The 15,802-nt window shown below is 65.0% G+C and overlaps 5 protein-coding genes across 5 annotated transcripts; 2 read left to right on the top strand and 3 right to left on the bottom strand.

Moving 5' to 3' along the window:
- Nucleotides 1-33: 33 nt before the first annotated feature.
- FAP47 (flagellar associated protein) lies at nucleotides 34-8,799 on the bottom strand (the record flags this gene model as incomplete). Its single annotated transcript, XM_002502822.1, has 1 exon — nucleotides 34-8,799. The coding sequence occupies one exon, from the start codon at nucleotides 8,797-8,799 to the stop codon at nucleotides 34-36; it is 8,766 nt and encodes a 2,921-aa protein (XP_002502868.1).
- Nucleotides 8,800-9,160: 361 nt separating this feature from the next.
- On the bottom strand, nucleotides 9,161-11,217 carry MICPUN_59321 (predicted protein; the record flags this gene model as incomplete). The annotated part of the gene is made up of 2 exons (XM_002502821.1): nucleotides 9,161-10,824; nucleotides 10,939-11,217. The coding sequence occupies 2 exons, from the start codon at nucleotides 11,215-11,217 to the stop codon at nucleotides 9,208-9,210; spliced, it is 1,896 nt and encodes a 631-aa protein (XP_002502867.1). The 3' UTR covers nucleotides 9,161-9,207.
- A 207-nt stretch (nucleotides 11,218-11,424) lies between these two features.
- Nucleotides 11,425-11,712, top strand: MICPUN_59320 (predicted protein; the record flags this gene model as incomplete). The annotated part of the gene is made up of 1 exon (XM_002503185.1): nucleotides 11,425-11,712. The coding sequence occupies one exon, from the start codon at nucleotides 11,425-11,427 to the stop codon at nucleotides 11,710-11,712; it is 288 nt and encodes a 95-aa protein (XP_002503231.1).
- A 381-nt stretch (nucleotides 11,713-12,093) lies between these two features.
- Nucleotides 12,094-13,295, top strand: MICPUN_59319 (predicted protein; the record flags this gene model as incomplete). Its single annotated transcript, XM_002503184.1, has 2 exons — nucleotides 12,094-12,149; nucleotides 12,308-13,295. The coding sequence occupies 2 exons, from the start codon at nucleotides 12,094-12,096 to the stop codon at nucleotides 13,293-13,295; spliced, it is 1,044 nt and encodes a 347-aa protein (XP_002503230.1).
- Nucleotides 13,296-13,346: 51 nt separating this feature from the next.
- MICPUN_59318 (predicted protein) lies at nucleotides 13,347-15,490 on the bottom strand (the record flags this gene model as incomplete). Its single annotated transcript, XM_002502820.1, has 2 exons — nucleotides 13,347-13,372; nucleotides 13,408-15,490. The coding sequence occupies 2 exons, from the start codon at nucleotides 15,488-15,490 to the stop codon at nucleotides 13,347-13,349; spliced, it is 2,109 nt and encodes a 702-aa protein (XP_002502866.1).
- Between the last annotated feature and the right edge of the window lie 312 nt (nucleotides 15,491-15,802).

Genomic DNA, 15,802 nt, shown 5'->3' with positions numbered 1-15,802 from the left:
AGTCTATCAGTACCGTTACACGTGCGCCTATAGCTAGTTGAATTGGCTCCTAGTCGTGTCCATGAGATCCTTCGGGGTGATTTCGTGTCCCGGCGTCTTACTCAGCAGCCTTCTGCTCGTGTAGTTCTCCGCGCGCAGGTTCTCCCGCACGATCGTCCCCGGTCTTCGCCTGCGCTGCGCAACCTTCAGCGCTTCGTCCACCGACGGATCGATTCTCGTGTTGAGCTTGGTCGTCACCACGGGCACGTTGTATTCCGGCATCGTGCCCACCACCTCGAACACCCACGTGTTCTCCTTCGTGGTGACCACCAGTTTCCCCACCCTGTCTCCGCCGTACTCCTTGGGCCTGTACCTGATCCTCAGGTCCACGCCCGGGCCGCCGTCTGCCGTTTCCACCGCGACGCCCCTGTCCGCTCCGGGCTTCAGAGGAGTCTCCGGTGATTTCCCCGGAAGCATCGTCCCGACGTTGGGCTTGACGCTGAACTCCGCTGGCGAATCCGGCGTGAAGTACGCCGTGAACGCGCACGCCTCCGGGTCGGGGTTGGCCAGGGAGAAGACAGCCTCGGCCTTCTCGTTGACGTTTGCCTCGACGACGACGGTGCCGTCAATTTCGGGCTCGATCGCCTCGAGGTGGATGGGGAACCGCCACCTGCCGCCGCTCTGCTTGTTGACGAGGAAGTCGATGGAGCAGGACATCGCGCGCTTTGGTCGGAACGCGACGGCGAAGCGCAAACTCCTCGTCTTCGGCGTGAGGCTCGCCATCAAGGGCTTGATGACCAGAGCCTTGCGAAGGTGGTGTTTCTCCGATTCGGGCACCACGACCTCGAAGGTGTAGTGCTCGATCGGAACGTCCACCTTCAGGCCGTGCAGGAACACCTCCAGGCCCATCTCGCACCGCCGTCGGGCCTTGCCCTCGATCCTGAAGTGATCTCCCTTGGGCACAGCTTCCGCGATGCCGATCAGGGGGTACCTCCACGTCAGCGTGTCGCCCGCGCTCTCGGTGGTGATGACCATGGTCGCCTCGTGGCGGGTCATCGCTCGGGGCGAAAACTTGAACGGGATGGGCACCACCTGGAAGCCGTCCACGTGCACGCCCTGCCTCTTCTTGAGTATGTCCTCCCACACGCCGGCATCCTCGTCGGTTTCGATGGCGACGTCCACGTAGATTGGTTCGTGGAAAGGGTTCTGGAAGCTGACCGAACCGCTGCCGGTTTGCCCGAGCGTGACGAAGATGTCGGTAGCCGGGAGCTTGGTGGGTTCCGCGCCTCTTCCGCTGACGGACCACGTCCACGTGCCCGCCTCCTCGTTCGTCGCCACGATCGTCCCGGTCTCCAGCTGGTTGAGGCTGCTCGGAGCGTACGTCACCCTGAACTTGCCGACGCCGAAGGGGGGTACGGTGACGCTCGGCGGCGCGACGATAAAGTTGCGAGGATTATCCGGGCACGACAGCGCGACGAGAACCTCCTCGTCCAAGGGGTTCTCGATGTCCAACACGGTGGACCCGCGCGCGCCGCCAACCTCGGAACGCATCTCGGGCACCACGGCCGCGGTCGCGTCGAGCGCGTCGAGTCTGAGCGCGTACCAAAACTCTCCGAGCTGCGCGGACACGAATCGAACGCTGCCCTCCGTCGGCCCGGTGAGCATCGGCGAGTACACGAGGTCGTACGTCTTCTCGGATCGCGCGGCGATTCGCATGGTGTCCGCGCCCAGCACGCCGTGGCCCTCGCGGTAGATGCGAAACGTCGCGGGCGCGGCGGAGGGGTTCGCGAGGGTGATCTGCGTCGTGAGCGCCTCCCGCACGGGAACCGTCAAATCGAGCGTGTCCTCGACTGGCGGCGGGGCGACTCTAACCTCTAGCGTCCACCAGCAAAACGAACCGTCCGGCGCCGTGAACGTGATGCTGCCGTGGAACACGCCGGAGCACGTGGGCGCCACGCCCATGTCGTACGTGGAGGTGGCGTTGGGTCGAACCACGCACTGCGGGTCCCCGCCGACGAAGTTGAGGTCGGAGCTGACCTCGTACGCCGCCTCGCGCTCGGCTCCAAAGACGTTGGGCACCGTGAACCTGTGCCGGGTCCGGCCCCTCGCGTCGGCGCCGATGACGACGTGGCCCTGCGCCAGTGGTTCGTTCGCGACGCCCTTGAGCGCGTACGAGATGGACTCGCCGCCCGTCTTTAGCACCAGTTTGGCGAGGAAAGTTCCCGGCCTCGCGGGTCTGAACGTGAGGGGGAAATCGGCTTTTTTCTTCCCGTCGACAACCATGTCGCGGCCGTAACCGGCAAAGTACTCGCGCTGCCCGGCAAAGTTTGCGGTAACGCTCATGGGCTTCATGCCGCTGTTTACCAGTGGAATGTTCTGGGTGATCGATTGGCCCGCAGCGCACTCGAACTCGAGCTGCGCGGCGTCGCCGGTGAGGCCGCACCTGTACTCGAGGTCGACCACCCTGACGTCAAATTGCGACTTGAGCACCACCTTGCCCGGATAAACGCCCGCGTTGCGAAGATTGAGATTGAGCGACACCGTGTTCTCTCCCGGGATGAACTGCTCAACCTTCTGGCCGTCCGCGCCCGTCGTCACGGTCTTCTTACCTGCCCTCGGGGTCTTGACGAGCGGAAGCCGCGGCTTGCCAAAAATCTCCATGTGCGAGGAGACAACCTCGAGCGCGTACACCACGCTCTGCGGCCACGGCTCAGCCTTTCGAATGCGATCAGCCTGGTCCTTCACCTTGGCGAGCGGGTGCTTCTCGAGGAACGTGCGCTTCGCCAGCTCCAGCGGGTTGTTGATGAACGACACCACGATGTTCGACATCTGGGGTTTGATGTCCACCTCGGCTTTGTGCTCCGACATCGGCTGCGGGTGTTCCGCCCCGCCGGCGAGCTCGTAGACAAACTTGCCAAATCGGTGATCCTCGAAGGACAAGTGCGCGGTGTGAGGTCCCATGATGAACGGCAGGAAACTGACGCGGAGCTTGACCTTCTCCCCTTTCTTGAGTCGAACCGATCTGCGATCAACGCCGAAGGGGTCAGGGTACAGCGACGGGTCAATCTTACCCAGGGCCGGATCTGGGGGTTTGCCCATCAGCTCGCGGATTGATTTTTGTGATCTCCTCGATGTCCTCGGCGTTCGCCCGGTGTACGCGGCGGAGTGTAACTCCATCTGTTCCGCCTCCTTCGCGGCAGCCATCGCCTCGACCTCGTCCGCGGTGTAGTTGGTGCACACGATGCCAAACTCGCAGTCTCCCGGGTACGGATTCTGCAACTCGATGATTTGCTCCGTGTACTCGTAGCACTTCGCCTTGAAGTCAATCTTGCGGATGGGCTCGGACGATTTGACCACGGGGTTCAGATCGAACACGAGCGTGCTCCCGTTCACCTGCGACTCCTCCTTCACCGCAGCGAGGATAAGCCGACACCGTTCGGGGAGCGACGACGTGGGCGTGCAAGAAACCGCGAGCTGCGCCGAGCTCCTCTTCTCCATTCTCACCGTGGTCGCCTCGACGGTGAAGTCGGGGTTACCCTCCAAACGGACGGAGTAGGAGATGGGCGTCATCGCCGGGTTCGTCAGCTCGATGTTCTTCACAACCTTTTGCCCGAGCAGCGTCGGGAAGTCGATGACCGTCCTGGGCACCAGCTGCGGTAGGTGGTTGTACAAAAACAGGCAGAACAGGAGTCGCTCGCTGGGACTCGATCTCGCGAGCTCATCCGCCGTGACGTCGTCGTACGACAGCTGCACGTACCTCAGCATGTCCAGGACCACCTCGTGGTTCGCGACGATATCCTCGCGGGTCTCGGGGACGAACTTCATGTCCTGGGAGAACTGCGAGAGGTTCGGCCAGTGGCTGACTAAGAGCCCGTAAAGGACGGTGCCGTCGCGGAGGTCGTCGTCGAAATCGCAGACCCTCGCCGCGCCCGGGAAGACCCTCGCGCGGTGGTGCGTCATCCACTTCAAGATGATGCTCTCCGCGACGGAGAAGACGTTGCTCCCGGCGATGGACGCGTCCGTGGCGGAGTTGACCGCGAGGTCCCCGCAGTTGGGCACCGTGCTGAACTGCTTTGGCGTGATGCGGTTGAGGACGAAAATGCGAATCGTCTGCATCAGCACCGCGCGCCAAGCCGACGCGGAAACATCGCGGAACCTATCCCTGTCCTCGTACAGAGCGATCCAGTGTTGCAGCCTGTCCCCGTCCACGACGGACCACTCCCCTGACTGCACCTTGGCCATCTTGTCCCTCAAGAGCCTGTGGTAGTCCTGCTCGTCGACCAGAAACTCGGGGTAGACACCGTTGAGGAGCGCGCCGGTTCCTTTCAGGTACGTTATGATCTTGTCGAACCTCTCGCAGAGCCAGAGCGCGTGCTGGCGCTTGTTCAGCCCGTGCTTCTCCACCGTCGCCACGATCTCTCGTCCCGTCCAGAACTTGATGATTTCCACCAGGAGCAAACCCTTGGTGCGGATGAAATCGCCGGGGATGTCGCGAACCGGTCCCTCCGGGGTGCACGCGTTGAGCCACCTCGCGAGGCTGGCGTTGTCCGCGCCCTGATCGAGCTGCGCCATCGGCGGCGCCATGTATCGCGCCTGTCGCGGCAGCATCACCGGCCGGTTGACGTCCGCGCCGTCCATCGTCAGGCAGCCGTCGTTCGCGGCGAGGAACTGTTCCGTGGTCAGCGTGCAGTTATCCGCGATTCCCGAGACGGGAATCGGAAACCGTTTCCCATCCTCGTCCAAAAACTCAATCGTCGCGGTGAAGCTCAGAGGCTTCTTGCTCTCGAAGCTGACGTCCACCGGGAGCCTCTGCTTGGCGATGCCGATCATTTGGCCCTCAGGCCACTCGATCTGCAGCGGCACCGCGAGTTTGTCCGCCGGAAGCTTGCAGGAGATGCCCATGTTATCGAAACCCTCGTTGATGAGCCAGAGTCTCCGGGTCGTCACGACGCCGAGCGGGGTGGGCGCCAATCGAACCTCCCTCTCGTCAAACTTGATCCTGGGGTGCGCGCCGAGCCCCGCGACGCCGAAGCGAAGATGCGCGTTCTTTGTCTTCGCCGCGCCGTCCAGGTACACCGGCACCTTGCCCTCGAACTTGGTCGCCAACATCGGCGAGAAGCTGCACTTGACGGTGACCGACTCGCCGCGTTTGAGGATGCCGAATTTGGGCTCAAACTGAAACGTGTGCACGAGATCGTAGGGCTTGGGAGAGCCGTCGTCGATCACGCTCGCCTCGTCCGCGTCCAGCGCGACGGGCTTGCCGAAAGCCCAGTGCAGGCTCTCCGGTCCGCTCGCCGGATCGTTGTTCGTGATGGTAAACTCCCGCGTGTGCGGCACCTTCCTCATTCCCTCGCGGAGAAGAATCTTGTGCGCAAAGTCAACCAGCGACGTGCCCAGCAGCACCCGCGGCTCTTTCGACTCCGCGGTGACCGTCTTGCACAGTTTCTCCGCGGGCGTGGGCTGGTCCACGACGCCCTCTAACAAGAAGGGCATCGCGAACGAAACTTTCCTGGCGGTGTCCGTGGGATGAAACACCATGCGGAAAGTGAGCTCCTGCTTACCCGCGACGTGAATCTTATACAGAGACCCTCCGGTGCCCGGATCCGTCTCCAACGCGTACACCGGGACATCTTCGTAATACTCCGGCGACCACGCCTCGGGTGATATCTCCAGGTCGAAGTCTGGGTACTGCCTGAGGTCGCAAGTCAGCTCCGCGTCGATATCCGAGGTGTTCACGAGCGTCACCGGCCGCTTGGTGATCTCCATCCTGAACGTGTCGCCGAAATTCAAAGCCTGCTGCTTGCAGTGCACCACCGGGACGATGACGCTGGTGAGCACGGGGATCTTGACCGGTTTGCCCCCGCGCAAGTTCATCTGCATGTTTACCTTGTGCGCGCCGGGGTACGGGGACTCGAACGTCACGGTCAGTCGCTGCGACGCGCCCGGTCTGATGGACCCAAAGTCGGGGTCGCACGAAAACTGCGGATGCTTCGCCTTGAAATTTTCGTCGAGGCGATACACCGCGTCGAACCTGCCCACGTTCTTAAGCGTGCAATACCTCGTCGCCACGAGCCCCGCCGCGATCGTCTCAAAGTCCACGACAGTCTCCTTGAACCGCAACTTGGGCTCACCCGCGTCCGCGGTGCACCGCACGGCACGAGACGTGCTCCCGCCGACGACGTCCATGACGAGCGTCGCGAAATTTTCCTCAGACAGGGGCGAACCCACAGTCCACGACGGGGACCACGTGACCCGCACCGGCTGCATGCCGTTCCCCGGCACGGCACCCCGAGACGGATGCACGCTGTACGCGCACCCGGGCGGGACGCGCCACTGGTACTCGGCCGCGTACATGTTCGGGTTCGTGACGACCAGCGTCTCCGTCACGGTATCCTCCCAATTTTCCGGCGCGAACCGAAATTTGAGCGCCGACGCGTTCAGGTCGAGCTGCACGGGGACGACGTCGGCGAGCACGTCGAAGGCGTAGCTCGTGGTTCGGTTGCTGTTGATGGAGTACCCCACGGTGGTCTTGAAGTTCCTGTCCACGCGATCGACGCAGAGCGCGATGCCAAAGTGCGCGGTTTTACCGGGCGGGACAACCTGCGACGTCGGCGTCGAGTTCTTCAGCTCCAGTTGACCCGCGGTGTCCACGTGGACCAACACCGCCTGATCGTTTTCGTTGGTCACGGTGAAGAACTTGAGGTTATCGCTGAGCACCGACACCTCCCCAAAGTCCAGCATGCTCGGTCCGATCTTGAGCTTCGCCAGCTCCTTCGGTATGAGAACCCTGGAGCACTCCTTCATCTCCTTGGCGGTGCTCGGCATTCGCTTAAAGTTGGAGACGACGCCCAGCTTGAGCAGCTCGTCATCCTCCGCCAGGCGCTGTGCCCTGTGTTGCGGCCTGAGCCTCCCCTCGGGCACGTCCGGGTTCAACCACAGGGGCTCCACCGGGTCCGGCAGCGGCGGCCCGTTATCCACCAGCCCGCTCCTGTCCACGAGCCCGAGCGACGTCGGATCCGCGGGGTTAACCCTCGCCGCCTTTGTGCTCCGCCGCCTGTTGGTCCGAATGTAATCGACGTAGCCGGTGCGGTGAGTCTCCCGCGCGGTCGCCTGCTGCAGCGTGAGCGTCTCGCTGAAACGCCTGTCGAGCGTGTCGTCCGTGTACCGACCCGTGTTTCGCTGAAGCGACGTGGGAATCGGGTTCAAGTGCTTCCGCCCGGCTCGCGACCTCGCAATCGTCGCCTTTCTCACCTCCTCCGCGCTGACAAACTTACGCGGCCTCTCGAAATCCTCCGGCACCGCCATGGTCCCGCCGGGGAGCGGCGGCTTCTCCGTGACGAAATCGGAGAACCCCTTGACGCGCACCGTCCGCTTCGCCATCACCTTGCCGCTCGTGGCCATCGCCTTGACGGTGAGATCCTCGACGTGAGTGCCCAAGTTTTTGGGCTCGTACCGGACGACGACGCTGACGCTCTGCCCCGGCAGAATCTTACCGCTCGCCGGCTGCGGCTTGAAGAAGGTGGACCGGTCGATGACGTAGTCCACGGGCGCCTCCTTGCTCATGTTCTTGATCATCACGATGTGGTCGCCCACGTCATGGCAGGCGACCGACCCAAAGTCCAGCGACGCGGGCTGAACGTCCAACGCGCCCGTGACCGCCTTTGCCGTGATCGGAAGGAGGCACCTCGCCTTGGGCACGCCGGAGAAGGTGATGACCCCGAGGCACGCGAGCGACTTTGCGTCTCCGTCGATCTTCCTCGACACCGACTTAAACCCCTTGGTGGACGTCGCCAGCTTCGGCGCCACGGTGACCGATATCCTCCGCCGCTCGTAAGGCTTCAGTATCCCCGACCTCGGCTCGACGATCAAGGTACCGTCGTCCAGCTCACCACACCGCGAACTTCCCCCCGGCCCGGGCTCCCCGCGGTACATGGCGTGGACGGTACCCTGTAGATCCTCCTCGTTCGTCACGTCCATCGCGAACGTGGTCTGGTTGGGCCCGTTGTTGAACAGGACGCACGTCGCGGTCACCGCGTCGCCGTAGAGCACGGCGCCGAAGGGCATCTCCGTCAGCCGCTTCGGGTCACCCCCCGCGCCGCCCGCGCCCGTCCCGTCGTCCACGAGCAGCTCGAGCGTGTGCGGGACGCACGTGTGGTCCACGAAGAAATGGAACGGCGCCGCCTTGCCGTCGAAGAAGACCTCGAGCTGCTCGGTGGACGCGCCGGGTGCATCCGGCGCGCACGTGACCCTCACCTTGGCCACGCCGGGCGTCGACCCGGACGCGGGGGGGACGGACCCCACCGCGGGTTCCACGCGCAGCGCGGGACCGAGGGTCCTGTCGTAATCGCAGCGGTAGGCGCCGGGCGAGGATCCGTGGTTCGTGAGCGTGAGCTCGCGCGTCACCGAGCACCCCTGCGCGATGACGCCCATGTCGAGGTCGCCCTCGGCTCTGCACTCGGGCGCGGGGGCGTACGCGGCTAAGGGCAGCTCCGCGTCGCCAACCTCCGTCTGGATGACGATCTTGTCCCAGAAATCGTTTTGCGAGTCCGCCGCGAACGCCACCTCGAACTTCGCGGTCATTCCCGGCGCGAGCTTGACGCTCTTGAACGCGTCCGCGACGAGGAAGAACTTCTTCGTCGTGGGCTTGATCATCTTCACGGTGTGGATGCGACTGTCCGCGTTGCGCACCGTCACCTCGGCGGTGTAGACGGTGTTGGCCTCGATGCCGTGGAAGTTGACGGCAGGAGGGAACAGTCTGAGCCACGGAAGCGGGTCGTTGGGATCGACCGGTGAAGTCGATCCCGCGCGTCCGCCGGGCATGGTCAGCCTCATCGAGCCCGTCTCGGGCGGAAATTTGCTCACAGGCATTTCGCGGTCAAACGGATCCAAATCCAGTCGTTCGACGCAGCGCGGGGGCCGCCGCCTTCCCCGTGGCGCGAAGAGCCCGAGGCGCTCTCCGGTAGTATCCGAGGGTCCGCCTCGCCCTCAAAAGACAGCACCCCGCGGCGTTCCCACCCGAACGACCGCGCAGGCGCGTATGCCCCGTCTCGGGAGTTGTGTTTAGGTTGGGCACCGGTGACCGGCGAACGGCAAATCAGCAGACGACTGACGGACAGACTGATGATTGACGGAAGACTTTTCCAAATGGGCCGCGGCGGGTCGCGGTCGGCGTGCCCTCGTTCAAACGGTTACTTACGATGACGTGACAACTTAAATAGATCCTACATATCAGAACTCCGCGCTGCCCGGGTACCTCGGGAACGGGATCACGTCCCGAATGTTCTCCACGCCGGTGACGTACTGCACCAGCCGCTCAAACCCGAGGCCGAAGCCCGCGTGGGGGACGCTCCCGTACCTGCGAAGATCGAGGTACCACCAGTAGCTCTCCTTCTCCAGGCCGACCTCTTCGATCCTGCGCTCGAGCACGTCGAGGCGCTCCTCCCTCTGCGACCCGCCCATGAGCTCGCCCACCTTGGGCACGAGCACATCCATCGCGGCCACCGTCTTGCCGTCGTCGTTTTCGCGCATGTAAAACGCCTTGACCGCCTTGGGGTAATCGCGGACGATGACGGGGCGGTTCTTGAAGACCTCCTCGGTGAGGTACCGCTCGTGCTCGCTCTGAAGGTCGCACCCCCACTCCACGGGGAACTCGAACTTCTTCTTCGCCTTGAGAACGTGGTCGACAGCCTCCGTGTAGGTGATCCTGGCAAAGTCGGAGGTGGCGACGCCGCGAAGGCGCTCGCGGAGGTTATCCTTCGAGATGTTCTTCTCGAAAAACTCCAGGTCCTCGTCGCAGTGCTCCAGCACGTGCGTCAGGCAGTGCTTGAGGTACGCCTCGGCGCAGTCCATGTCGTCCTGAAGGTCCGCGAACGCGAGCTCGGGCTCGACCATCCAAAACTCGGCGAGGTGGCGGCTGGTGTTGGAGTTCTCGGCTCTGAACGTCGGCCCAAACGTGTAGACGTCCCTCATGGCGCACGCGTAAATCTCGGCGTTGAGCTGGCCGGACACGGTCAGGTAGGAGGGTTTGCCGAAGAAGTCCTTGCCGTAGTCCACGGCGCCGGCGGCGTCGCGGGGGATGTCGCCGCCCGCCGCCGCCGCCGCGGGAGAATTCTCGAGGGACTCCGCCTTCGCCTTTAGCGCGAGGAGCTCGGCGACGGCTTCGTCCACCTCCTCCTTCGTCGCCTTGCCCTCCTTCTTGGCATCCTTGAGGGTCTTGACGACGACGCCCTGCTCCGCGGCGGCGGCCTTGGCGGCGGTGATGTCAGCCTCGGACGCGACGTTCGATTGGGCGGAGGCGACGCTTGGCCCGTCTATTCCGTTGATGAGCGTGGTGACCTGGAACTGCTCGCCGGCACCCTCGCAGTCGGACGCGGTGACGATCGGGGTGTTGACGTACTGGAAGCCGTGCTGCTGGAAGAAGGTGTGCGTGGCGTACGCGAGCTGGTTCCTGACGCGGGTGACCGCGCCGATGGTGTTGGTCCTCGGCCTGAGGTGCGCGATGCTGCGGAGGTACTCGAGGGTGTGCCTCTTCTTCTGCAGGGGGAAGGTGGACGCGTCGGCTCCTCCGATGAGCTTGATGGACTCGACGGCCACCTCCACCGCCTGCTTACCGCCCGGAGATTCCACCACGATACCCTTGATGACCACCGCGGCGCCGGTGGTGATGTCGCCCGCGTCGAGGTGCTCGCGCCCGGGCACGTCTCCGTTCACCACCGCCTGGATGCCGCTCAGCGACGAGCCGTCGTTCACCTCGATAAACGAGAGGTCCTTCTGCGCGCGGACGGTGCGGACCCAGCCGCGGAGCTGCACGGTATCGCCGACGCGGGATTTGCCCTGGTCCTTGCCCTGGGATGAACGGAAACGGGGCGGGGGTCAGGGGTTGGGGTTGGGAAGGCTGGGGCGCGAAAAGGCGGAATTCTGTGGATAGGGCATCCCGGGTCCGCGAACCGGCGCGCGTACCTTGATGGCGGCGATGCGCTCGTGGCGCTTGAACGGCGCCGACGCGGACGTCGCCGCGGCGGTATCCGCGGTGGTGGTGACGGAGCTCGCGCGAATCGAGACCATCGAGCGCCCGGCGCCGCCGACCCCGAGCCTCACCGGCGTCGGGGCGCCCGGGCTCGCGAGCGTTGCCCTCTGCGTCGAGGGGGCGCATCGCAGCACGGAGCGGAGCGACGGGGCGGAGCGCCCGAGGCACTCCGCGCCGTTGCGCACCATCATGCGGGTGGTCATTAGAGCCATCGCGATCGAACGGGGCGCTCGCGGTGGGTCTCGTCCGTTCAACACTGGCCCGCGCGCACGTCCGAGACTTCCGCTCGGCTGCCCTCGAGCCAGGACGTGCTTTTCCTGGCCGAGGCGATCGACGTGGCGAAGCGTCCGGCCACCAGTCTCGACGCGTTTTCCGCGAGAGACGGCACGGCACGCCACTTCTGACCGCACAGCCGTACCATGTCCGCCCTCTCTTTCTCCGCCGCCGTCGCCGCGCGCCCCGCCCTCGTCGGCGACAAGACCCGCGCATCCTCCCGGGTGAACAAGGAGACCCGCGCCATCGGCGGGTTCGGTCCCAACATGCCCGCGGACGAGTACAGGAAGAAGATGGAGGCCAAGAAGAAGCTCATCGAGGAGAACAAGAAGAAGGCCGCCGCGAAGAAGGCTGGCGGCAAGCCCGCGGCTAAGGGAGCCAAGGGCGCCGCTGCTAAGCCCGAGAAGAAGGGATTCTTCGGCTTCGGCAAGTAAGCGGTGTAACAAGCCGCGAGGCGGTTGCCGATCCATTTATCCTTAGAGCTACGCTGTAGACTATTAAGACCCTCTCTAGCTAGTGCTACTCACATCCGACGTTGGGCGCTGCTGTGTCATCCTCCCTCGCGAACACGCCCTCGCACCGCTTCCACCCGCACCAACTCGGCTCGACATGCCGCTCGTCCTCAGCCCGGCTACAAGTACAAGGCGAATCCTGATGAGATTATCCAGCTGGAGTTCCTGGCAGCCCTGGACTGCGCTGCGAGCTGGCGAGTCTGACTTGTAGACGTTGGAAAGAGACGAGCCGTGGAGGTGACATCGCGCGCGTGCGCTGCCCGCCCAACAAACCAGGCCGCGCTCATCCGTCGGACGGCAGCCATGTCCACGCCGGCCCAGGTGGACGTCCAGATCAAGGCGATCTACGGCCAGATAGAGTACGCGCCCCGCCGGAACCCGCGCGCGATCCCGTCCCTCGCCAGCCCCGTGCCCAGCTGAGGTTTTTCGCATCGGACGCGACGACCTGCGCCCCGTTCTCCGCACCCTCGGCCGCGCCCTGACGTATCAACTCCCCGCCTCCTCACCTATCCACCAGTGCGGGATTCGCGGACAAGAAAAAACTGGAGGGCGACCCCGCGGAGGCGACCGCGTTCGTCAAGACCCTCACCAAGAAGATGGCCGAGTCGAAGTCCCTCATTAAGGAGTACGAGCGCGTGAGCCAGGAGGACCCTTCCGTCGACCCCGAGCACACGGCGCAGCGCAAGCGCGAGATGGTCAAGCAGCTGAACGATTACGTCCAGCGGAAGAAGGCGGCGCAGGCGGACATCGCCGCGAGGCAGGAGCAGCTGGAAGCCGCGGCGGGCGCGTCGCCAGCGCCGGGTGCCAAGAAAAAAGGGGATCCCAAGCCGGACCCATTCGCCGCCGCGAGGGACGCGGCGGAACGGGAGAAGCAGAACCCTTTCTCGTCGTCGGGCGCGGCGTCGACGTCGTCGGAGCCGGCGGTGGCCGGGGCGGCGGACGCCGGCGCGGGCGGGGGGTCCAAGTTTTCGAAGTTTTCGAAGGGTTCCAAGGGTGGCGCGGCGGCGGCGGCGGCGCAGTCGGAGATTGTCGCACCCGGCGAGATCGAGCTGCAGGGGATGCAGACGGAGGAGCTCCTGGTGTACGGCCGGGATAAGATCAAGGACACCGATGCCATCATCGACCGTAGCAAGGCGACCGTCGCGAGGACCATCGAGCTGGGCACGCAGACCGCTGAACAGCTTCGGAATCAGACGCAGCAGATGGAAAAGGTGGTGGACGACCTCGACGAGATTCACTTCTCCTTGAAGAAGAGCATGAAGGTCATCAAGGACCTGACGCGGGGTTTGGCGACGGATAAGTGCATCCTCACCTTACTCTTCATCGTCGTCATGGGCGTCGTGGCGATCATCGCGGTGAAGATGGCGGGTCTGGACAAGGACGACGAGGTTGCGAAAGTCAGGCGGTTGTACTCCAGGAGGCTGCTGCTGGAACCCGAAGACGTCTTCCACCGCGAGACGGCGCACGAGCCGTGGCGGGGTACGACGCATCGTCATCGTCATTAGATTTTTTGTGACGACGTCGTTACGTGTCACGCGCGTAAGGGTCAGGGCGCATCAGCCCTCTGTTTCTTCGCGCTCGGCTCGGCGCTCTCGCGCTCGTCGTCCCCCGGCGAACCCGATCGTCGCTCATCCGACTCTGACCCAACCGCCTCGGCTCGCGCGAACGCCCCAAACGGCTCCGCCTTTTCCTCCTCTTCCCCATCCCCCTCCTCCTCCGGGTCGTGGACGTGATCGGACTCGTTCTCCTCGTCGTCGTCGTCGGAAGAGGAGATCTCCGCGTCGCTCGCGTACGCGACGACGCCCGGCCGGTATTCCCCGTCGTCGCCCCAGGCGTCCATCTCGTCCAAGTCGTCGTAGTCGTCGTCGTCGAAGTCGTCGTCGTCGTCGTCGTCCGGGTACCTCTCAGGCAGGTCGATCAGATGCCTCCCGTCTCCGCCCTCCCACACCCGCATGCAGTCGTCTATGCCGCTGGTGACCACCATGGGCAAACTGGGGTGGGGGCACACGTTGTTGACAACCTGCGAATCCGCCTGCACCTTGAGCACCAGCTCGCACGTGCGCGCGTCCCACACGAACATCCCGCCGCAGTCGCTCCCCGTCGACACGTACGCGTCGTCGCACATGAACGCGACGGATTTCAAGAAGGTCTTCACGTTCCTGTGCCCGACGTACCGACGCACCGCGGAATCGTCGCGTTCCATCGGTCGGTGCGTCGGGTCATCGTCGAAGAGGTCCCACCCAGCCTCGGAGGGTTGGTGCGGGCGGGGGCTCAACACCCTGTCCCGCGGCACCGACACGCTCCTCCTCGCGCCCGCCGCCCCGTTCTCGGCGTCGGAGTCGGACTCGGCACCTGCGTCGGAACCCGAGTCCGAATCCGATCCTCCCGATCTGAGCCCGGACGTGTCCGGGGACGCGTAGCCAAACTCCGGGGACTCCGAACCCGCGGGCGGCGGCGAACCCCCGGCGCCAAACAGCGACCCCCACTCCGTCCCTGCGCCCGCCGCTCCGTGCCCGCCGTGACCGTTTCCGTGACCGTTTCCGTGACCGTCCCCGACTGACGCCAAACGTCTCGACTCGTACGCGCGCTGGTCGATGACGTACAGGTGCTCCCCCCGGTACGTCACGGCGAGTTCGCCCCGTTTACCGTACGCCAGCCCCGATACGCCGTCGAACCTCAGCGACCTGCTGTTGAACCCGTGGGACTTACCCGGGGAGTACTTCGCCACGACGGGTATGAGGTCCGCGTGTTCGCGCTCGCTGGGCGATCTCGCGCGACGCGCGGCCGAGACGTCCCGCGCCGTCTCCGCGAGGTGTCTCACGTCGAACACTCGAACGAACGGATCGTCGCATCCCAGCGCGAAGAGCGACGGCGAGGACGGATCGAAGGCGAGGTCGCTGCAGCCGCCCTGGACGCTGAGATCCACGACGACGTCGCCGGTGGCCCGAGGAGCTAGGCGCAGGTCGAACCGTCTGACCCGGCCGTCCTGATGCGTGGCGAGTAAGACGTCGGGCGCGCCCGGGACGAATCGAACCTTCATGCCCATGACGTCGCCGATCTCGTTCGGGTCCGTCGGCCTGCCCGCGAAGAGGGACCTGGCGGCGCCGTCGTCGGCGGCGTTGTCGTCGTCGAAGCCGAAGCGGCGGGTTCGAAAGGGGCTCCGTCCGCCTGGGCGATCTCGGGGGTCGCCTCGGCCCCGCGCGGATTGGAATCCCCGAATGAGGTCGACGACGCGCACGTCTCCGTCGCCGGCGGTGGTGACGCACCGGCCGCCTCGCGTGCCCGGCACGAACTCCGCGCTGAATATGTTGTGGTTGTGGCCCGTGTACACGGTTCCGAGGCACGGGAACGACGTGCCGACGCTCCACACGCACACGCACAGGTCGTCGCTGCCGGAGAGCAGGAGCGACGCATCTTCGCTCCACGCCACGGTGTTGACGCATCCGGCGTGCCTGTCCAGGCGCTGGACCAGGCGAAGGTTCTTGACGAAGTGCGAGTGGCCCAACCTGGGTCGTAGCCTGTGGCGCGGGTCCCACTCGCGCCGGAGAACGTCGCGATACGCCGACGTCGGCGCCACGTTTCGCGCCGACGCCCGCGGGGTCCTCGGGACAACCCCGCCCTTCGCTCCCGGTTCCGGGGACTGCGTCTCGGGGTGGCCGGCGGAGGTGGTCGGTTCGCCCTCCGCCGCGATTTCGGCCATCGCGGCCCCTCCAGGCATCGCTCTGACACGAGGGAAGCGCATCTCGCGCGTTTCCCTCGCCCCGCTCGCCCCGCCTCTGACGCGGAAGAGCTCGGAAGCGAGAGCTGACTCGGAATTCTGGTGGAGTCACTCGCCGGTTTCGGGAATGAGTGAAAACCTCTGGCGCAGCGGCACTCCCGCGCGCGCGGCGCCGATGACGGGGTCGCCGCGTCGGGTGGCCGGCGCGATCGCGCGCGCCGTGAGGATCGCGTGGATCTCCGGGGCTGACGCGCGATCCCGGCTCCTCCGATGCGCGCCTACGTCATCGCCGAC

This window comes from Micromonas commoda, chromosome 6 (genome assembly GCF_000090985.2).
Source record: "Micromonas commoda chromosome 6, complete sequence".
In the NCBI taxonomy this organism is placed as follows: Eukaryota; Viridiplantae; Chlorophyta; class Mamiellophyceae; order Mamiellales; family Mamiellaceae; genus Micromonas; species Micromonas commoda.
Note: the sequence above shows the minus strand (reverse complement) of the source record. Positions and strands in the feature narration are given on the sequence as shown.